At 45.2% G+C, this 23530-nt stretch overlaps 1 protein-coding gene and 1 long non-coding RNA gene across 2 annotated transcripts in view; one reads left to right on the forward strand and one right to left on the reverse strand.

Moving 5' to 3' along the window:
* Positions 1 to 146: 146 nt before the first annotated feature.
* On the reverse strand, positions 147 to 23525 carry LOC144272594 (uncharacterized). The gene is made up of 3 exons (XR_013347595.1): positions 22775 to 23525; positions 21551 to 22446; positions 147 to 278 (listed from the first exon to the last, which is right to left on the reverse strand). It is a non-coding gene; the product is annotated as an uncharacterized LOC144272594 (long non-coding RNA).
* SPG7 (SPG7 matrix AAA peptidase subunit, paraplegin) overlaps positions 23368 to 23530 on the forward strand; it is a 47286-nt gene continuing 47123 nt past the window's right edge. Inside the window, exon 1 of the mRNA XM_077830711.1 lies at positions 23368 to 23483. Coding sequence (XP_077686837.1) covers positions 23368 to 23483 — 116 coding nt within the window. The remainder of the gene's footprint in view (positions 23484 to 23530) is intronic.

Raw genomic sequence — 23530 nt, forward strand, 5'->3', positions numbered from 1 at the left:
TCGGGGTTTTGGAAGAATGGCTTTATAATGAGGATTCTATGGACTACAGAACATGTACAGGAATGCCTCAAAGTGAGCTTTTTGGATTGGATACTGAGCAACTGTATTCCCTTTATGACTGGACCGAGAGGAAACTGAGGCAAGTGCACTTGTGCTGTGACCTGCTGGAGAGCACTTGAGGCAGGGATCCACCTATCAGGTCTCCACTTTTTATCCAAATCTTGAGACATCAGGATTCATTCTGAGCTCTTGTTTGATCATATTCCATATTCAAGGCCCTGCAACAGAAAAGGTACTGCCATCATGTGAGGGTGTGGGGACTTTGAGCTATGGTGCTTCTAACTGTCCTAGTGGGACATGAAATAATGCATCTGTACAAGCAACCCAGAACTTTTTTGCAGCCATAACACACTGTAAATGCATCAGCCATGGCCAATTCCTAAATTTTTCCCAAATTTAATCTCCCTTTGTTTTCTTCTTGCACATAAAACTGTAAAAGCTCAGGGGAACTGCACATGTGGTTTTCCCCCTTGTAGCTCAGGAAAGGCACCCACTTCTAGGCTCCCAGCTCCTCAGCTGTTACCTCTCTTGGATGGAGACCTAGGTGTCTCTCTCTCTCTTCTTACCAGGGTTTGCTGGGCTACACAGTTCCCTGCCTACACTGAGTTCCCCAGCATGTCTAACTGCTTAAGCAGGTCTGCTTTGCTTTCTCAACAGAAGTTAAAACAGCATAATTAGCTGAAGTTTTAAGGTCCCACACAGGTTTTCCTAAGTAAGCCCATTTATTCTTAAGGTGAAAGCATTAACAGAAATCTTATTAAAATAAAAACCTGCACACATGCTGATTAGTTTACCCCCAACTCCAGCAAGGGTTCTGGTAGGAGTCAGTCCCTCAAACCACATACAGGAGTTTTTCTGTGGTTATCAGTTCATATCCCCTTTTGCTTAGAATTAGAACCCTTATGAATCTGTGAGAGTCTTCTCCCCTCCCCGCCTCACCCTTTTATACAAGTGGGGTCTCTGATCCTGAAACCCTGGTAACAAGTAATCAGTAGACAATGGGTTTCTCCTCAGGGTGTAGAATCAAAAGTTTGGATCCAGGGGTTGGAATCTGTGTTCCCCTCTTCCTGTGTATTTCCTAGGATTCTTGTCTGCCAGATTGTTTAAAAGAGACCTTTGAAGCTCATAATATTTTCCAGGGTTTACATTACTCATGTCTCCCCCGAGGGACATTACATACAATCGTACAATAAGACATAAATGTTTGCATTTTTAATACAATTTCATTTGTATTCTGCTCACTCCTTCCAAATCATTCATGAAAATAAGTAAGGATAGTTCTCACACAGGTCCCTGGGGATAGGAACCGTACTAGTCTCCTCCCTCCAAATTAATGTTGCAGTATTTGGGCCAGATCCTGCAAGCACTACACAGGCCATGAACTTGTTACTGTGAGCAATCTAACTGAAACCAAGGCAACCGCTCACAGTAGTAACAGCACTTCTGCCAAGACCTCCACCTCAGGCCAGCCATGGTGGGGAGTAAGAGGGTACATCCTGGTAAACAACTGAACCTCAAGCCAGCAGTAAGAGGGTAAACTTCTACCATCACTTTAGCTTACTGGCTACAGGGTAGTGTCATGCTGATTTGTTGTTGGGGATCTCCCAAGACCCTCTTCCACTTGGTTCCTCAAGGACTCAATTTGACTCCACTTGCTTCACTCAAGTTCCTTTATTTGGCATCAGCAAAGCTATGCTGAATTGATCAGTCTCAGAGTAGGGTGGTATATAGGGCATACCCACACATCCAAAGTTACACAGCAAACCTCTTCCTTCATTTATATTTACATGTCACATTGTATCTGCTGTGTATTAATCACACATTTTGAGATTGGCTTGGTCATCTTGTAGGAACCAATCCCTCTACAGCATTCTCAGTCCACGCACTGTTTATGCACGACTTACTCTTCACCTCCATTGTATGTTCCAGGCTTTTCTTATCTTCTCCATTGTAAATGCGTCCGTGGGTGTATCCCTTGTCTTAGCTAGTACAGACATTCTGTTTCCAGCCTGCTGATCCCTATATCTTCTTGAGTCCTATCTCCCAAGAAATGAGGCCTCATCCATGCCCAATTCCTTATGTCAAACCAGGCCTACGTTTGCACCTAAACCCAGACTGCCCTGCCCCTGCCATGATGGCTGTGACTGTTTTGTCTGAGGCTTTTTCATTCCAGTTACACAGGTCAGTCACATAAGGAAAATTGAGACAGAACCTTATGAATCAGAACCTTGATTTGCCACTGAATGTGGCTCTTCGGCCATTTCTCCTGCTTCCTTTCGGATGGAGCAGTTCTCTCTCTCTCTCGTGCTGGACCGGTCTCCTGCCTTTGTCGCAAAGGGCTTGAGGTAGCAACAAAAGCAGGGGATTGCATGCTTGACTGCCACTGTGCCCTAATGCTACTGTGCAGAGTGCTGTACATGGGAATAGGGATTCCTGCTGTGGTAATGCTGCATGTTGGTGGTTCCTGCATTACAGTACCAGTGCAAAAATACTGTGGTTGCACTGGATGTGGTTATGGGTATTGCTGTAGCACCACTGAGCCCAGTTACAGACTAGTGTTCCATTGTGCTGGGTGCTGTACAAATAGAGCAAAAAGACAGTCCCAGCCTCAAAGAGCTCACAATCACAGAATCAGACAAGACAACCTGTGGGGAGCACAAAGAAACAGCCAGCCAGCAATGGTCAGTGAGACAGGAAGAGCTCAACAAAACTCTTTGGTATTGTGTGTGGGACTCATTTCATTTCTGACAGAGAGAGGTTTCGCTTCCACACCTACCATGCCATGGGACGCATTCATTACAGCCCCTTTACAATGACAAAAGCAAAGCAGCTGTAAGGCCCCTTAGAACTTATTCCTGGTATAAGAGCGCCAACAGGTACAGAATCAGGGTAGCCTTGCCCCACCCCACCCCCCGAAACTCCCAGCACACCCTTGAGATGGGTGTGGCCAGGGGCAGGCGTTCCTAAATACTGCCTGTTTCCCAGGTGTTAAAATCCTTAGTTTTTTTCAGAGCCAAAGCACAAATTGGGGTTGCTCTGGTTCTGCAATATCAGATGCCTTTACCAGGCTCTGTAGGTATAGGTTAGAGTCTGGGTGTCTGACTGCATTATGAATTGTTAATTAAGAATTGTTAATGCTTCCATCCACCTAGCTGCATCTACACTGGGAGGTAGGTTGACCTAACTACAGTACTCAGGGGCAACATTTTTCACATCCCTGAGCAACGTAGTTAGGTTGACCTAATTTTTAAGCACAGACCAGGCCTTGTACTGCTTGGCTTCTTAAGACTGTCCCCTGTCTTACATAAAAGGGCAAAGCCTTATTTCTCTCCCTCCTCCGTAAGATCTAATGAAACTATCAAAAGAAAGGTTTCAGAGTAACAGCCGTGTTAGTCTGTATTCGCAAAAAGAAAAGGAGGACTTGTGGCACCTTAGAGACTAACCAATTTATTTGAGCATGAGCTTTCATGAGCTACAGCTCACTCGCTTGTCCTCCCCCCATTAGCGTCTCTTCTACGCATTCCACTGTGAAATGCTGTGTCCAAGTTAGATGCCATCCTCTGCTGCCTTAGGGCTGGTCTACACTGCAAAGCTAGATCAGTTTAACTACATCGCTAAGGGCTGTGAAAAATTTCACATCCTGTGCAATGTAATTAAGCTGTCCAAAGTCCCGCTGTGGACACTGCTCGGTTGACAGAAGAATTCTTCCATCAACCTAGCTACTGCCCCTCGGGGAGGTGAATTTACTACAGCTACAGAAGAACCCCTTCCAATCATTGCTGTAATAAGTGTCGACACTACGGCAGTGCAGCTGTGCTGCTGTAGCATTTTTAGTATAGTCATACCCTAATATTCAGTAGTGAGCAAGAGGGGAAAGGTCCTTTTCCCCCCTTCATAGTCTAAATATATTTGGCTGTAACAATTTCCCTGAAAGACATTAATGTCTTCCACGTCAGAGGTCCTGCATTATGTTGGAAGTTAAAGCCGCCTTCTGTGTGGCCCTGACCTTTATATTTGAACACCACATATGAAAGCATGAACAGTCCATCTACAGAAAAAGGATTAAAGGTGCACTGTAAAAGAAAGCAAAATTGGGTTTCTTTGTGTTTTTCCAGAGGGTTTTTTTATGATAGATAAGAAAATCTATATTTTTAATCTGTGTGGGTTTTTTACATTAGAACTTTTGGTATGGTCTCCTTTTGACTCTGTGGATGACTAGGGAACTGCTAGGATTATGACTTCACAATAAATAAAATGTGATCTACTGAGAGAAATGACTATTCTGGCTGTTCGCTTGCTTTTGTTCCTTCCACATTAGCTGAAACATTTAGGGGGGAAAAAACTTTCTTTAAGGGTTCAGCTCCCATACCCTTCAATTAAGGCCTGGGAGAGCACACAATGCGTATTTGAATCCCTCCACTAAAAATGGAAGACAAAACTTGACAGCCTTAATACGTAGGGGAAGCAAAGAAAAATATTTGGAGAAAAATATATATTTAGGCCTACTTTGTACAACACAGGAAAGCAAAAAAGAGCACAAATTCACTCTTTTCCTTTCTCAGGCACCCTTGAAAGAGAAAAGATGCTAGAACGTTAGTCTTTACAGATGCCCACTCTCACAATAGCTGGAGTTTTAAAGCCCCAGCTCCTGGAGCCATGGGACTACATGAGAATCTGTTTTAATTTTAAAAAGAAAAGCCGTTCATAGCTGGCAAGTGTGGCTCAAGTACACTCAAAGCTCAAAAAAAAAAAAAGCAAATTTTTAAAAATAACCTTTTTTTAAAAAATAGCATGCGTCTGGATGGCCTCAATTCTGAATACCTGAGGCTGGCAGTACTGAGTCTTTGTTACATAAACACATGTTGAGTCTACATTTTTAAGCCAGTAGAGTGATCACAATGGAAATTAGTAAGAAATCTTTCAAGATGCCTGTGTTCTTCCTTAAGGGTTTAATTCTTGAGGATAAGCAAAGTAATATTTTTTTAACCAAATATTTCCAGAAAACCCCTAACCTGAGCAATCTCCTCAGTCCTGTAGTGAATGGGTATGGAGTTCTACCTCCAAGGCACTCTCCCCTTATCCTCCAGCTCTCTCCCTATCTTCCTCTGAACACCAGTGCAAGGGTGCGGGCAGAGCTGAGCAGGAGTAAATCCTATTTGCCAAAGACCAGATAAAATCCCTGCACCCTGTCACAATATATTTCTGTTAAATAATAAATACATTCTGACAAATAACTTCATTAACACAGTGTTAAATTTGCCCGGTGGTGTCTCGTGCCCTTCCAGAATATCAATTTCAGCAAAACTCAAAACTTCTGAAAACCAGGAAATGAGTTAAAGTAAATGGCCATGCAACCTTAACTCTGGTCCCCTGAAGCTGGCAATAACCACTGTGAATTCTTTTCACACACCCCAGTTGCACTGACTGTCTTAGGTGTAGCTGTATTGAATGGTGCAGGGATTAGCGGGAGCATCTTGGCAGACCTGTGATTGTGACACAAGGTGGGTAGGGGGGTAGTCCCTCTCCCCGACCCCCATCCCCATGTGTGATTGAAGGAAAGAGGTGCATGTGTACCTTAAGAGATTCCAGCATTGCATTGTGAGGGTGGTGTCAGTAGCAGGGCACAGTTAGGTGGGAGATGCGGGTGGTCTGGGGGGGTTTATGAATGGTAGCAAAAGTAGAGTGTAATGTTAAATGGCATTGTGCATGTAATAGTGAAGGAGTTGTAACATTTCTGTGGAGTAGGCAAAGTGTTTGCAGGTTGGGCAAATATCGGTAGCTCCTGCTCAGTACAGTTCAAAGGCAGAGTGTATGCATGTGCTCTGGGTATAGTGGCAGAGAGGGGCATCGCGCAGAGAGGGCAAAGTTAAGATTGCACAGCGTGTATCTTAACTCTTGGTTGCCTGGTTTTCAGAAGTTTGATATTTGCTGGGTGTGGTCGTCTGAAGGTCTGAGATCCCACCTGGCAACCTTTACTCTGCATCAATGAATTTTTGTCAGTGAATCGCCTAATTTTTGGAACAGAAAGAGAGGTTCTTGGTAGGAACTGGTGGTCATTAAGGTAGAATGACTGAGGGTTGGGGTGGGAGCCAGCAATCTGATCATTAGGCACCCCTCAGTTCTCCTGGAGAAGGCTGAATGGGGATATGCAGCTAATTAGCTGATCAGGCTGATGAACCAATGAGCAGCTAAGTGGTATAAAGCAAGAAACAGGAAAGATGTAAGGGGGAGGATCTGGGCTAGGTGAGCACAGTATATGCTGAGAGCACTGTTCTTCCCTGGCTCCTGTGGGAAGGGGCAAGAAACACTATCAATACATTGCTGCATGAGACTGTGGGTGAGGGGAATGTAAATAAATTCATACAAAGTTCCAAGTTACTGGACAGGGTCTGAGAGGTTTCTGAGGCATCAGAGGATGAGGATGGAGTGTGCCTGTTGCAGGCCACTATAGGGATTCCTAAGTACTCCCTCTCTCTGTTCATTTTGTTATAGTGGAATGAGGATAATGTTTGCTGGGGGGCAGAGAGTAATTGCTAACTGGCCAGTGACAGAAATCTCATCCATGGTCCATCCCCAAAACTTGACAGTTTATTACATGGTGGATACAGTGACTTTAAACATGGGAAAGAAGACTTGTCTCTCTCTCTCCCCTGCCACTTACAGTATTCCTCCCCCTCCCTTTGCAACATATAACCCTGTCTCCATTTCTATCTCACCCTCCCCTTCTGGTCCCATTAAGCCATCAGCAGTTTGGAAGCCAGGCGTGCAAAAAAAAAAAAATGCTAGAATCTGTTAACTTTAAGAAAAGCTGTTTGTTTTTCCCCAGGGGGCTGTATCTAGGGTTGCCAGGTGTCCAGTTTTCGACCGGAACACCTGATCGAAAAGACCCTGGCAGCTCCGCTCAGCACTGCTGACAGGCTGTTAAAAGTCCGGTTGGCAGGACAGCAGGGCTGGCAGGCTCCCTAACTGGCTCTGCGTGGCTCCCGGGAAGTAGCCGGCATGTTTGTCTCCTAGGCAAAGGAGCAACCAGGGAGGTTCCACGCGCTACCCCCGCCCATGTGTTTTGTCCCAAGCACTGGCTCCGCAGCTCCCATTGGCCGGGAACCACAGCCAACGGGAGCTGCAGGGGTGGCGCCTGTGGGCAGGGGCACAGTGTAGAGCCCCCTGGTTGTGCCTCAGCCTAGGAGCCAGAGGGACATGACACTGCTTTCCAGAACTGCCTGAGGTAAGTGCTACACCCCTGCCCCAGCCCAGAACCCCCTGCTGCACCCAGAACCTCTAATTTCTGGCCCCAGCCCAGACCCTGTACCCCAGCCTGGAGCCCCCTCCCACATGCCGAACGCCTGGCCTCCAGCCCGGAGCCCCAGCCCAGTGAAAATGAGCATGTGAGTGAGTGAGTGGAGGCAGGATCTTGGAGAAGCGGTGGCGCAGTGATGGGGGCGTGGGCAAGGCAAGGTTGTTCAGTTTTCTGCTATTAGAAAGTTGGTAACCCTCGCTGTATCTCAGGAACCTCTTGTAGCAAATTTTAAGACAATCTGAATAAACATGCATAAAGCTTAGGAAAAAGTGAGAGTGGCTGTGACGGGTTCAATCACAGCGACCCCTTTGGAACTGTCACCTGATGTGCTGAAACTACCTCTGAGCCCATTTTCTTTGATGGCACGGGACTCCAGAACTCTGCCTTGTTGAGCCAGACATGCCAGCCTCCTGCAACACAGACCCAGGGTCTGAACCACACCCCCAAAGCTGTGGGCTTAACTGAACAGCTTAAGAAGTGCTCCTGTCTCCAGCATCCAGACACCCAGCAGGATTCAAACCCCAAATAAATCCATTTTACTCTGTATAAAGCTTATACAGGGTAAACTCAAATTGTCTGCCCTCTATAACACTGATAGAGATGCACAGCTGTTTGCTCCCCAAGGTACTAATAGTTTGCTCTGGGTTAATTAATAAACAAAAGTGATTTTATTAAGTATAAAAAGGATTTAAGTGGTTTCAAGAAATAACAGAACAAAGTAAGTTATGTAGCAAAATAAAACAAAACACGCAAGTCTAAGCCTAATACATTTAAGAAACTGAATACAGGTAAATCTCACTCTCAGAGATGTTCCAGTAAGCTTCTTTCACAGACTAGACTTCTTCCTAGACTGGGCCCAATCCTGTCCCCGATACAGTCCTTGTTCCAGATCAGGTGGTAACTAGGGGATTTCTTATGACTGCAGCCCCCTTTGTTCTGTTTCACCCCCTTTTATATCTTTGGCACAAGGTGGGATTCTCTTGTCTCTCTGGGTCCCCACCCCTGCTTTTGAATGGAAAAGCACCAGATTTAAGATGGATTCCAGTACCAAGTGACATGGTCACATGTCCTGTGAGATCCCCCTACTCTTCATTTTTGCCAGCCTGACTCACAGGAAGGCTTACAAGTAAACAGCCACTTACAACCAATTGTCTTCGTTAATGGGAGCCATCAAGATTCCAAGCCATCATTAATGGCCCACACTGCATAGTTAGACTAGGAGTTCAGAGTAATACTTCATATTTCTAGCTTCAGATACAAGAATGATACATTCTATTCAAATAGGATGAACACACTCAAATTATAAACTTTGTAATTATACCTTACAAGAGACCTTTTGTACAAAGCATATTCCAGTTACATTATATTTACACTCATAAGCATATTTCCATAAACATATGGAGTGCAGTGTCACAGTGGCCATCAGCAAGAGCTGGTGGCCGTACTCTGAGGCCACCAAAAAATTTGTCCTGCAAACCCCTGCTTTAGAAAAGTCTTTGCAATCTTAACTGTAGCAGAGCTGGCTCTCCGTTATAACATAAAATTAATTATTATCAGCTGCTTTGCTGTAGCCAAATCCCCAGCACAGGATAATCCTGGGAACACAGGCGGCTCTGAGAGGTTTTAAGTGACCCATTCATCTCAAGGTGATAGTCTCAGCTGAATGAGAACACCCCACAGAAATGAATATAGCCTGAAACAATAGCTTTGAGATGTGTGAACTGGTCCATTTACTTCATTGGGTGTTCCCCTCCCCCTCCCCAGTGCTTGAGTCCATTGTATGCATCAAGCATGCCTGTTCTCAACTCCTCATCTAGAGAAGGTATGTTTCCCAAAATACTGGCTCACAGGGGGACAGGGAAAGAGGCTCAGATCCCAACTCCCACCTGCAGAGAATGAAGAGAGGTGCTAAGCCACCCCTAATGGTGCAGGCCCCCAAGAGTCCAGATGGTACGTGAAGGGGGTAGGGAAAAAATATCAGACACCCCCAGAGGGACAGGAGGCCCCAAATCCCAGTTTGCACATAGGAGGGGAGAATGTAGGGTTGACAGGTGACCCCGACCTAATCTGTCCCACAATCCTCATGTTACTGCTCTGTCTCTCCCCTCCTAATAACGGACATCCCAACCAGAGCCCCCAAGCCTCTCTCCCTTTCCCTCCCCAATTCCCATTAATCTCCCTCCCGCTCCATAACTCCAAACTCCTCTCCCCCCCCAGTTCTCCCTCCCCTCCCAGCAAGCTTAATTGTTTTTACCAATGTATCATATAATCTGCACTGGGTGTGAATCAAGACGACTATTAAGTTTCCTAATAAAGAAAAGACCCATGAGGATCAGAGAACTAGTAAAAATATAACATCAAAAGGGCCAAGAGAGTGAAAGTTGAGCATCTGAAAGCAGAAGAGATTTTTACTTTTAGTTTCTAACTCTTTATATTAACAACTATTAAACTTCAATGCGTACTTCATATTAGCTGAAAGCAGGGTGGCTGCTCCTGGAAGAAACCTGGGGAGAGGTTTTTGGGTCAGAGGGGTAGGCTAAAAGAGTGCTGATGGTGTTATGAACAAGAGAAGCTGTTATGACACAATGTACCCGTGTCCATACGCTACACACTATTGCACACTTTGTACAAAAATTATTGCCTTTGTGAGACATCATTTGAAAACTCATAATTTGCTGGTCAGTACTGTCCCAATAAAATATGTGTGGCAACAATGTATGTGAAGTTATAGGATTCCACTGCATGATGATCTTAACACATGTTCCAGACTGAGGTTGACAAACAGATCTTTCTCAAACAAAGGAATGTGTGCGCTGCTTAATTTGCATTTAAGCAGCAAAGTCATCAAGCAGGAAGGGAAACAAAAGAAGCTCCAACGGGTGAGGAAAATGCAGCAGGGGTCATCCTTTCCTATGGCCTGTCTCTTGAATCTCAGCTGGAAAGTTTTCCAAGGAGGAGGACTGACACTATAAAAAGGATAGACAAACACCTAAAGGCACCCCTCCTCCCTACCTTCCTGCCCATGGATTCGCTACACCAGGAGGAACAAAGGAAGAAGCCATTGAACTGGAGAAGGGGTCTTGAACTAAGAAGTTTGGTCAGTAAGACTGCTGAGAGCATGTGGTGAAAAAACTGCTTTGAATTTAACAGTTAGGACTAATTGCATTTTATCTTTATTGTTCTTGTAACCTTTTCTGACTTTTATGCCTCATTACTCTTACTCAAAATCTCTCTCTTTGTAGTTAATAAATTTGTTTTATTCTTTTACCTATTTCAGTGTATTTAAATTGAAGTGTTTGTGAAACTCCATTTGTGGTAATAAGGTGTGTACATATTATTTCTTTTAAAAAAATACAGACGCTCCATGAATTTGTATTGTCCAGGAGAGGGCTGGGCAATACAAGACACATTTCTGAGAGGAAATCTAAGACTGGGAATGCATTGGAGTCACCCTGAAGGATAACCAAGGCTGGTGAGAGCCAAGGTCTGGCTGGCTGACTGGCTGCAGCACACACAGACATAGCTGGGATTGACTTACATGCCTGGAGGCTGTTTGTGAGCAGTCGAGACTGGAGGCTACAGCACCAAAGCATTGTAAATGGCACAATAGGTTAGAGGGCAGGGGTGACACAGCTACTGATTAGTCTAGATTGTACCCTGGGTCTGTCACAGCTTTTTCCTGCTATTTGATTCCTTTTTTCTTCCGACACAGGACTTAAAATAGTCTTTGTAAATAAACAAAACTGCATCAAATAAACATCTGATTATAACAAACTTCTATGCTGAACTGGAAAACCTACAGGGCCCCAAACTTTGACTAACTGCTAGGTTTGACGGGGGACAACGGCACCGTCGCAGGGGATGCTAGTTGTCGTTTTTCTCATCAGGTTGAAAAATGAGGCCAAGGAAACAGACCTTTCTTCCAGGTCCCACTCTTAAAGGTGGTCTCTCTGTATCTGGGATGAGGCACGTGGGCCAGGGAAGTTAGTACTGCTTCTTGTGGTGTTCCTGTTCAGTAGATAAATTGGGGGTTTCAGTCTCCAGTCCAGCACCTTTCACCAGTAGTAAATACACTTTTTTAAATTGCAATATTATTCAATGATGTCATAGCTGGAGCATATCCCAGCTTGGCCAAGCCTGGATCAGGTTATATCCATCTTTTCAGAGTATTGGATACACTCCCAAAGGAAACAGTTTTACCAATCCAAGGGCAGGGAATGAAGTCACCTTTTCCAAGGTTACATTTCATACACAGAGGGAGGAAAGTACTTGTAAATTTGTAATCTATGCAATACATCATCAGATCTATGAATTCTAGAGTTGTAATTAAGACATTTTGGCTCCTGAATACATCTTATCAGGCTAATAATATATCTTGGATATTCATCTGGGACATGTTAGCCAAGGTTTCTTGCATCTCCCTCTAATTGTACCCTACTTTGTGGTAGGCATTGCAAAAGGGAGTATCCTATTACTTTGTACTGGCTTCTTATAGTACCTCTCCCATCTGATGATCTTTGAGAGAGTTTGACTTAAGCAGGGGAGCAGGAGTTCAAGCATCACAACTCAACTACACGTTATGTTGGTAAATAAATAGTTCCTGAAGCAGAAAATACTGTTTCAAGCCTCTCTGGACATGTAGACTATTGTGTCAGGGTTAAAATATTTTGGTATGGGATAGGCTGAGTTTGGCCCATTCTGTGGGTGTGTCTGAGCTTCAAGCTGGAGGTGCAATTTACACGCTTGTGCCAACTCTTACTAAGCTGGCATGTTAAACATAGCGTAACATGGCAGCGGGGTGAGCGATCCATCCCAACTACAGACCTAGCTTCTCTGAGGGGTGCATGCTTGGGATGACTAGCCCCTCCTGCTGCTCACGCTGCCACATCCACATTCGATTTTTAGCTCTCAATGAGAGCTAGTGGGAATATCTTCTCAAGCTAAGAATCACCCCAGTTCCAAATGTAGACATACTCTGTGTGATTAGCCAAATCATGCTCCACTGTGATTGTAGGGGGGCCACGGAGAGCAGTTGTTTCTCAATTTTGGTGCCAAATCCTAGCATAAACACAGCCTTAGCTAACCTGGTGCAAATTTTCTGTAGACAAGGCCTAATGAAACTGGCAGAGCCTCCTAATGTAGCTGCACTTAAACCTGCTTAATCCTTCATTGTATCCATTTAGCTGAAGTCAGTCATGTCTAAAAACAAAAGTTGCCCTAGTTTACTTAAAAACTATTTTAAAATCAGTTTAGTTAAACAGTGCATGTTGTGTGTGTAACCCAGGGCCTAACTTGCCAACACATGATAAATTGATGTAAGCAAGGTTTTTAAATGATTTTAAGTGAGTCTGCATTAAGGGGTGCACTGCTTTAACTCGATTGTGTTTTGTGTTATTGTTTTAAATCAGTTTAGTTAAACGACTGTACTTTTCTAGTGTAGATAAGGCCTGGGGAAAGACCCTTCCCCCTTCACTTTTCATTCCATTTAGCTGATTTCCCCCTTCCCCAAACTAGACCCACCTTCCTCACCCCCGCCCCCATAAAAATGGAACTAACATGCCATTTGCCACCATTGCAGTTTGCTCTGGTTGTGTTCCTCCCCCTCCCCCACCCTGTGTCTGTCTTGTCTATTTAGACGGGAAGGTCTGCTATTGTCTGTCTAGTACCCACAATGGGGTCCCAGTCATGGGTGGTCCTTAGGCACCACCATAATAAACATGATTAATTAAAAGAAGTTGTATTAAAGTGGAGTTAGCTAACATGATAAGCACTTAGTAGAGAAACCATTTAACACCTTTCAAATTCATGTTAACTGGTCATGATGTACCCTAGGGGGACACTAACATGTTTTTAAACATGAACTATTTTCTTAATCTAGACAAGGCCAGAGTTTAAACACCTCACCTCTGTGTCAAATCTAATCTCTGACAGCCTAAGAGGCAGGAACCTGCTGTTTCATGACTCTGGGTTTCAGTGTCACAACCTATCATATACCCTGTTAGTAAGAAATGTTGTGTTGGTATTGTTTAAATGTGTTTAATTAGCAGTTTTAATAGTATGTATAAGGTAAAGGTTATGTAAATCACTGGCTTTAATGAAATCCAATATGGAGTGTATCATCTGTGACTCTTGGACTCCATCTCTGTAAGCAGACTTGTTTACTGTTAAAGACACTGGATTTCCTTGGCTCAAACTGGTCTAAACCAGTTTTTCCCACCAAAAAGGCTATATAAAGAACTTGCTCAGCACCTGCCCTGTGCTGTCCATTCCAGCAGCAGCACGTGCATGGTCGGGTCTTCCTAATGCTCCAGAGCTAGAGAGCAGAGTACCATCTATCCTGCAGCAAGGTTGAGGAAGGAGAGGCCTGTCCTCACTATCCCCACCACAGCAAACTGAATCCATTTTACCGCTGGAGGGTCCTGCTTTTCTGGTGTCTATCATCCTGGAGGGACTCCCTGCCTGCAATGAAATCAGCAGTTGTCGGGGCTCCCCCGTAGTCCTCCTCAAAGGCTCTGCATGAGCCGGAGAGTAGGTGGTCAGGGGCTTCACCCCATATGCTGTGTCCACTGTGCCTCAATTGTAGGAAAAGGTTTCTGTATTGGGGTTTTATTTATTGTTTTTCTGAATACCAAGGGAGGTTTTGTGGGTCTGAGCTTCAAGCTTCTAATGCCAGTCACTGAATCACTGTATGGTTAAGTTTCTTCCCTCCGTTTTTCCAGTTCTCTGTACTTTTACCTTTAATATACTTACCTTTGTTTGCACAATATTACCTTGTCTTTCTTTCATTTTTATGACATCACACAGGGAGGGAGGGACACCCTTATTGTAAGCTAAATCCACTGGCGACAGACATGGAAGGGAGCCGAGTCTGCTCTTCTGAGAAACGGGGCTTTCTTTTCTATCTTTCCCCTTACTACTTCTCGAGTATTTTCCTCTCTGAAGCATTAACTTACTCCCCTTGGGGTAACAACGCGCTGCAGTGATAGCAGCTCTGTCCACCCACTATGGATTAATTGAGTTTAATTAACATGTTTGACAATTAGGCCCGTGATACAAACATACTTCCAGGCATAAGAAGGATATTAATATGCTAACAGGCCTTGCTAAGTATAAGGTTCACAAAGACATCTGAGGGGTAGATGACAATTAACATCTTAAAACACTCTTCCAAAAAGGGAGTGTTAATTCAGACACACCAGGGAGCAGGAGGGAGATCCTTTGAAAAGATTCCTATTACTACTATACTTTTCCATAGCACCGTAACCTTTCATTGAAAAGATGTTGGAGACAGACAAGATAGGTGAGCTTGGACTAAGGAGAACTCTGGGCTGGAGAGAGAAATCTGGAGTCTCACTAAAACAGAGGTGAGAAGAAACCATGGCAGTGAATGAAGTCATCCAGGGAGCAAGTGTAGAGGGAAACAAGCACAGACCCCTGGCAAATAGCCACAGAGCAGGGGAAGAAGACTATCTACTGAAAGTGACACTGAAGGACCAGCTAGCACAATAGGAGAACCACAGAGAAATTCTGGGTGGGAGAGAAGGGCCACGTATACACCTTGGGTGCCAGAGCTATGCCACTGTAACCTCGTAGTGTAGACACAGACTATAGCAACAGAAGGGTTTTTTCCATCGCTGTTAAAACTCCACCTCCCCAAGCAATGGTAGCTAGGTTGATGGAAGCATTCTTTCACTGACTATTTGAGTGGTTCTCAAACTTATTTGACCAGGCCCCCTTTCTTTGTGTCTGAAGTCATCCATGTCTCCCTCCCACAAGTACATATTCTGCCACCCAGCTCTGGAGGCAGAGCAGAGAGCAACAGCTGCTGGCTGGGCGCCCAGCTCTGAAGGCAGAGCAGAGAGCAGCAGCTGCTGGCTGGGCGCCCAGCTCTGAAGGCAGAGCCACACCAGCAGCGGTGGAGAGGTAAGGGGGACAATGTGAAAAGGGATATTCGTCAATGTCACTTTTCACAGCAGACTTAGCACCCCATTACCACCCTTCTGCGTTGTTGCTGCCGCCACCCCGGGGCAAACAACCAGAACCCCATCTCCAGGTAAGGGATTGGGCGGGGGGGGGGGGGGAAGAGAGAAGGAGAGCACAAACCTGGGTGGCAGGGCTCTACTGTCTGCTTTTTCCCCACCTCCTGGGTGTGCACAGTCTTCTGCACAAGCCCCAGCTACCCAGAGCTTTAAAAAAACAAAAAACCACAGATCACACCTCCCATGACACATTCCCACGCCTCCCTTGGGAGGCCCACTCCTACTGACCTAGCTGCATCTACACTGGGGGTTAGGTCAGTAAAGCTATGGCACTCAAGACTGTAGCTGTGTCACCCTAAGTTTTAAGTGTAGGCCAGGCCAGAGTTTCAAGGAAAATGGAGCGATCAACCATGTCAAAGAGCACATAGAATGAGTGAATAGGTATAATGAAGAGACCTACAGGCCTGGTCTACGTTACAAAGGTAGGTTGATACAAGTCCCACATATGTTGACCTATTTGTGTATATGGCTACGCTCAAATTGGTCTCCGGCCAACATCAGTGTCTTGTTACAGTAACACCACCATCCCAAATAGCGTAGAACCACAGTCAACCTACTGAGGTCCACACAGTCGGTGTAGACACAGCATGACCTGTGTCAATCCTCCAGCAGCTATCCCACAATGCCCCAGTCCCCATAATAGTGACCACTCTGCTCACAATTTTAAACTCCATTGCCCAGGGGGTCACAGAGACAGAAAATCCATCCCATGCCGGCCCCCCTTGAAAAAATCTTGAGTGTTTTTGAAATGCCCTTTCCTGGTTGCCAGGCTTCATGAGCACACCTAGCAGCTCACCTTTGTTGTCTGCATCCAATTGACCATGAATCCACGCCCACACTGGGGCAGGCAGGCAGTATTGAATCACCTGTGCCTACAGGGAGGAGAGGCTGTGCAACCACAGCTATGGACCAGCCATAGAGATGTGGACATCTACGAGCAGATTGGATGGGGGATGCAGGCAAAGGAGTATGACAGGGATCAGCAACAGTCCTGCATGGAAGCAAAGACACTTCACCAGGAACACCACAAGGCCAGGGAGGGTAACAAGAAATCTGGTGCTGCCCCACAGACCTGACGCTTTTACAATGAATTGCATACCATTCTTGGGCAAGATCCTACCAGTGATGGGCAGACCTCGCTGGATTCTTCAGTGGACCAGCAGGAGACTGCTCCCATGAACAGTGAGGGTGGGCAGCGGCGGGCGGGGGACAGTGGATGGACATGGTGAGAGATTTCACCCATGCCACAAGCCAGGACCTGTTTGAAATTCCATAGGAATTTAGCGCAGATGAGCCTGACGATGAAGAGGAAGGTAGCTCAGGTAAGCATGTGCATGCATGCATTTTCTTTACAATGTTTTATTTGCTTTTTCTTCCCCCACCCCCATTTAAAGATGTCGCCCAGCCCACCACCATGTGTGCAAGACAAAAGTATCGACTTTTCATTCATTTCACTGACTTACTTGAGAAACTAAAAAGTTAGGAAGTAAATGCGAAACAAATTCCTGAACAGTCCTATGGCAGTCCAATTACATGATCCACATTGATTCAGTGTCTTGTACTTGGGTAGACATAGGACAGTGGTTCCCAAACTTTAACAGCCCACAAACCCCTTTCACTAAATTGTGAAATCTCGTGAATCCCCTCCTAAAAATGAATATTTCCAGGGATTTAAGTTTAAATTTCCTCAGTGTGATGGATGCGCATCTTTGCTCTGCATAGCTCTTGGAAGTCCGGAACCACTGGAGAAAGATAAAAAGTCTCAGGTCTGGTTCAGCGTCGTGTCTGTTTCTGTATTTGGTTTTCAGATGTGCATACGAGGAAAACGCTTTCTCGCATAAGTATGTTGTTGAAAATGGTAACAAAACTGTAGCAGCTTTTTCTGCCAGAAGGGGATACTTGTTTCTTAAACTCAGCCAAAAGTTGATCAATGACAGATTTCTGAAACTCCTTTTCAGTTCGTAATCACAGGAGATCTCAATCAATTTCTCTTTTTCCTCAGTGTTCAATATCTGTGTTGAGAAAGTGGTATCATCAAAATGGTTGCGACTCCAGTCATTGTCGCCTGACATAGCTGGAAAGTCTTCTCTGAAAGTTGTGCAAAGTCCTTTTAGGTGTGCAATGGTATTGGTTTTAGTGCACTGGTCCAGCTGAAGTTTGTGTTCTGCCAGGAAGTCATGAAGATTAGTGAAACACTCAGTTTGATTATTTTCCAAACAACTTTCCCAGAACTGCAACTTCTTTATCATGGATTCAACTCGCTCTTGCACATTGAAAACTGTTATATTGAGGCCTTGAAGATATACATTTAGGTCATTAATTCTTGAGAAAATATCTGCTAAATAAGCTATGCTCTGGAGCCAGACGTTATTTTCCATACAGCTGGCAAGGTGAAAAGGGTGGCTGTTGGAAAAAAAAACAAAAACAAACAAACTAGGATTTCTGTTCTAAGCTCAAACAAGCACACAAGGATTTTGCCCCATGAGAGCCATCTAATTTCAGTATGGGTCAACAGACAATTGTGTATACTACCCATTTCTTCACAAAGTACATGAAATATTCTGGAATTTGTTGGCCATGATTTTATGAAATTTACCATTTTCACTGCCTTGTCCAGCACTTCCTTCAGTCCCGCAGGCATGCATTTTGTTGCGAGGGCTTGTCTATGGATGCTGCAATGGGTCCAAGAGACTTTTGATGCAACCTTTTTTGTTCAAGCTGCAAATCCAGTATAATTCCCCGCCACTGATGTGGCCCCATCAGTGCAAATGCCTAAGCAACGAGACCAATCTATTTCCTTTTCTTGAAAATATGCATTAGTCAGACTGAAGATATCTTCTCCAGTTATACGTTCTTCAATGGTTTGTAAAACAACAAGTCTTCATTCACATAATGTACAAACAGTAGCAAAATAGCTAGATTAGCTACAACAGTTGATTCATCCAACTGTATAGCGTGATATGGACTATTTTTCACTCTATGTACAATTGTGGTCTCTACATTATTTGACATGTTATTAATTCTTTGTGACAACGTATTATTGACAAAGGTACCATGTCAATCCTTTTCGCAGCCTTTTCTCCAAGCATGCAATGAACTACATCTTTTATACACGGACCATCAAACTCTGTGCTATGGTATGGGCTTCTGATGCTTTTGCTACTCGGTAGTTCACGCAGTATGACGCTTCAAGTGCATTTTCATTATCAGTACTTGCTTTGGATATAAAACTGGTAATGTCACTTTTCCTCTCAGCTAATTTTCGCTTGAAAAAATCAACAGGCTTGTCAAGTTGTGCAGGATTCCTAGTTTCTAAATGGCGCCAAAGTAGAGAAGGTTTGAGGCTGCTGTTTGCTAGAACATCACCACAAATCACACACAGTGGTTTTGGACGTTCTTGATCACCAATGCATGTAAAGCCATATTTTATATAATCATAGTCATATTTTCTTTTCTTTGTAAGTGATTTTCCAGGACCATCATGATCATTAGACTTAGATTTTCCACAGTGTGGACTTGAGGAAACACTAGCTGATTCTTGCGTCTTTACCCTGCTCCTCCTGGGGCTCCGGCTGTCTGCCCTGCAACCGGGTCCCACCTGCTGCCTCCAATGCCCGGGGTCCTCTGGCTGCCATTAGTGAAATTTTTCTGGAGAACCCTCAGGGGTTTGCGAACCCCAGTTTGGGAACCACTGACGTAGGATAACCAGAGGTAGAGTCATCATCTGTTTTTCATTCCCTTGTTGGGCTAGGCAGGAGGGGGCTGAGGGGGGAAGACTAAGCAGTTTGTTTATGTGACGAGGAATGTCCCTTTTTATCCTGAGAGATCTTGATTACTTTCATGGAGGTACTGTGCAATCCTCTCCTGAACGTGTCTAGGAAGGGTAGCCTTATTTCTCCCTGTGCAGTAAGACACTTTCCCATGACAGTTCAGTTGGCACCATTGCCATAAACAGACTAATAGCTTACGGGCCTTGGTGGCTTCGGGACATCAATATCATCTGGATTCTCTGCGCCTTTGTGATCCTCAGAAGTGAGATAAATCAGCTAAAATTACCACTGCCTGTAGAAAATAGTACCAATTTTCAGTGCCATTGTCCTATACTCATGGAATAAGGGCCAGAATTCTATAACTTCATGCAACAGAAAATCCCTCCCAGCCAGTCCTTGCCAGGCCATACTCATCACGGTTGGAGCTGGACAGTGGTGCTGTACTGAGGTGCTCCGAAGCTGAACTGCCAATAAGCATTTCTCAGAAGTATGTTTGGGACTTAAGGGAAGGGAATTTGGAAGCTTATCTTTCCTGTAAATCTAATGGAGCATTTGTCTGTTTTTAATCAGCAGCTTTTGGTGTGGTGCCTGACCCCAAGGATGCCTGACCCTGAAGACGAGAAGGAAGAGCACTATGGAGAGGGCATGTTCTGCGAGATTCTGCAAGCCAGTGCTGTAGCGGCCTACAAACAAGAGCTTGGAGGCTCAATATGACCAAAAGCAGAGAGAAAGACAAAGCACAGGCAAAAGGCCCAGGAATCCCAGGAGGACAAGGAGCAGGAAATGCACCAGGACATAATGGGGCTTCTCCTCAGGCAGCAAATCCAAATGCTGCAGACTCTGGCTGACCTACAGGTCCAAAAATCCTAGACTCACCAGCTTTTGCATCCCTTGCAGAATCATGGTTGCTGCTCCCTACACCCAGGGCCCGATTAAGGCAGGGGCTTTAGGGGCTGCAGCCTGGGGGCCTGGCTCAAGGAGGTGGCCCGCAAAAATAAATCACAGGCAGCCATCTCCAGGTCACTAAAAGGGGTGCTCAGGCTGTCTGCCTGCCCTGGCCTCACATGGCTCCCAGAAGCGACTGGCTGCTGGCACGTCTCTGTGGCCCCTGGCGGGGGGGGGGGGGGGGGCCTCCGTGCACTGCCCCTGCCCCCAGCACCATCCTCACAGCTCCCATTAGCCGGGAACAGGACAATTGGAGCTGCAGAGGTGGTGCCCCACCAGGGGCCGCAGAGACGTGCGAGCAGCCAGCTGCTTCCGGGAGCGGCATGGGGCCACAGCATGCAGGCAGTCTGCCTGAGCCCTGCTGTGCCGCCAGCTGCCTATGGTAAGCGCCTCCTGTCCAGAGCCTCACACTCCCTCCTGCACCCCAATCCCCTGCCCCAGATCAGAATCCCCCTCCTGCACCAAACTCCCTCCCAGCAAAAAGACTTGTACACAAGGGCCCCACAGAATCTAATAGCCCCAGGTCCACAGGAGAGTTAATCCGGCCTTGACTACTCCCACAACATACCACATGGCATCATGGACTGCATCTTTTTTACCCCTACTACTCCACGCCACAGGATAACAAGGGAAACCAGAGTTTCACAGACTCTGACCTGTGAAAACCACATTGGTGTATGGGTAGCCACAGTGACCTGCACTGAACTACCTTTCTGTTTACTCAAATGAACAGAAATGTTTGCTTCCTTTTCAATTGGAGTTTTAAAAGTTTCAGCCCAATAAATTATTTTAAAAAATTGTGCAAGATTGTATGTGTTTGTTTTCATTTTGATTTTGTGCACCGAATTTTTGCCCTAAAAAAAAAAGTTGTATTTTTGGAGACACAAAGTATCTTTATCAGAACACACAGAAGCAGCCAAGAAATGAAACAGCTCTCATAAACACACACCAAGCACCACAGTAGCAAAGCAATACCACCAGGACCTGGTTTAAACTATGCAAGACAGACACTGTCTCAAGACAGCAAGAGAGAATGCTACTGTGGCTGACTAAAAATGAACTTTTAAAGCCTCCCTCAAACACACAGCTCCAGGTTGGGCTCCTCTAATAGCCCTGGTGTTTGGATGTTCAAATTTAGCAGAAAGTTGGTCAAGCTTGCCCCTCCACCCGGTGGTAGCGTTTCCCTTTTTGCCTCACATATATTATGCAGTACACAACATGCAGCTATAACCACTGGGATGTTTTTCTCCCTGAGATCTAATCGAGTGCGTAAACAATCCCAGTGACCCTACGATCTACCAAACCTCATTCAACAGTCATTCTGCACATACTAAGCCAGTAGTAGAATCTTTCCTTGGTGCTGTCAAGGTGGGCAGCGTCCGGCTTCATGCGTCAGGGGATCAAAGGGTCAAACATCACTGTTAGCATTTCCACATCACCAATGTTAATCAGCCACCAAGGAAAGAATGTCCCTGCTTGCAGCTTTCTGAACAATTCTGTGATCTTAAAGATGCAACCATCATGCACCTTCCTGGACCAACCTTAATTGATATCAGTGAAGCATCCCCAGGGATCTAATAGCATTTGCATAACTATAGAAAAATAGGCCTTTCTGTCGACGTATTCTGTAGCAACGTGGGCTGGCACCAAGATAGGGATGTGCATTCTGTCTATTCCCCCACCACAGTTCGGAACCCCATTTTTGCAAATCCATCCACCATTTCTTGCATATTGCTGGGAGTCACAGTCTTGAACAGCATTCAATGGCCTTACACACTTGGATGACAATGGCCCCCACTATGGATTTTCTAACTTCAAAATGATTTCCCACTAACCAGTTGCAATCCAGTGCTTTAAGCTTCCAGAACACGATCACCACTCACTTCTCCACGGCCAATGAGCTCTCATTCTGTCCCTGCACTGGAGGGCTGGGGTGAGGATGGCACAGATCCAGGAATGTGGCCTTTTGCATCCAAAAGTTCTGCAGCCACTGCTCATTGTCCCAAATCTGCATTCTGTGCAATCCCACCAATCAGTGCTTGTTTCTTAGGCCCAGAAGAAATACTCCACAGTGTGCAGCTGCTCCATGAATGCCACAAACAATCTGGGATTATTATTTTTTTGCTATGTCCATCAGCAATCTCTCCTCAAATATATCCTCATCTTCCTCATTGTGATCCCAGTGGTTGCAGTGCTCCCTGAAGGTCTGCAGGGTGCTGGAACAATTTGTATAGTGGGGGTGCTGAGAGCCATTGAACCAAACTGTAAACCCTGTATATAATGGAAGCCACTTCAAGCCACTCTCCGCATCCCTAGTTCCAGCACCTATGAAGGTCTGCAAATACAGAAGAATTGTGCGTCCTGTATTTACAATGGTCATAAGAATAGTGCTGAACTATGCGGGTTCTGTGCTTTGGTTAGAGATGGCAGAGACAGAAAAGCACTGCACAGGATGGTGTGATTTAAAAATATAATAAATTTAAAAAGCACTAAAATTATGGGCTGTAGAAAGTATTAGCGGATGGAGAAAGTTGCATGCTGGGAACTTAACCCCTAGCTCTCAGCCATCCCTGGGTGAATCACTGCTATCCCACAAAACACTGCAAAAAAGTCCCAATAGGCATTGCACCAAAGAGCAGAGCATGGCACACAGGTATACTTACCCAGGGTGCATCACCAATACAAGCAGCCAAAAATGTATGCACCCATGTAATACACAAACTTCAGTAGCTGTATCCTACCATAACTTGGTTTGACCAAAGGTTGTAGTGTAGACATGGCCTCTGACTTGGAAAAGAGGCAATTCATTTTAGTGGAGCAGAGAAAGTGAAAACAGACAGAGAAGGGTGTAAGAGAAGTCCACCCCATGAGAAGGGACAGCCTACATAAAGTGCTTAGCAACAAAGGGGAGGAGAATATGGGGTTGAATGAAGATTGCTTTAGGATAAAGGAAAACAGCAAATTTAAGTACAGAAGGGAAGGATCCAGAAGGGAGACAACAACAGATTGAGTTTGACTGACTGACAAGGAAGGAAAAATCACCCCCAACTGACTAGCTATGCTGGCAAAAGAGCCCTAGCCTAGAAGTAGTTAGACAGCAATAAATCCTTTTTGCCAGAATAGCTTATTCCTTTCAGGGAACTGGTTTAATCTAGAATGGCAAAAGCTCTCCCTTGCCATATAAACTGCATCTTCCCTAGAGGTCTGCTGGTGCAGCTCTACAGGCGAGCTATGCTAGTATAGACGTTGGGAGTGGATGATAAGGGATGGATCACTCCGTGATGACCTGGTCTGTTCATTCCCCTGGGGCACCTGGCTTTGGCCACTGTCAGCAGACAGGACACTGGGCTGGACTGACCTTCGGTCTGACCTGTATGGCTGTTCTTATGGCCAAATCCAACCCAGGGAAATCCGTTTTA

Source organism: Eretmochelys imbricata, chromosome 12, assembly GCF_965152235.1.
Source record: "Eretmochelys imbricata isolate rEreImb1 chromosome 12, rEreImb1.hap1, whole genome shotgun sequence".
In the NCBI taxonomy this organism is placed as follows: Eukaryota; Metazoa; Chordata; order Testudines; family Cheloniidae; genus Eretmochelys; species Eretmochelys imbricata.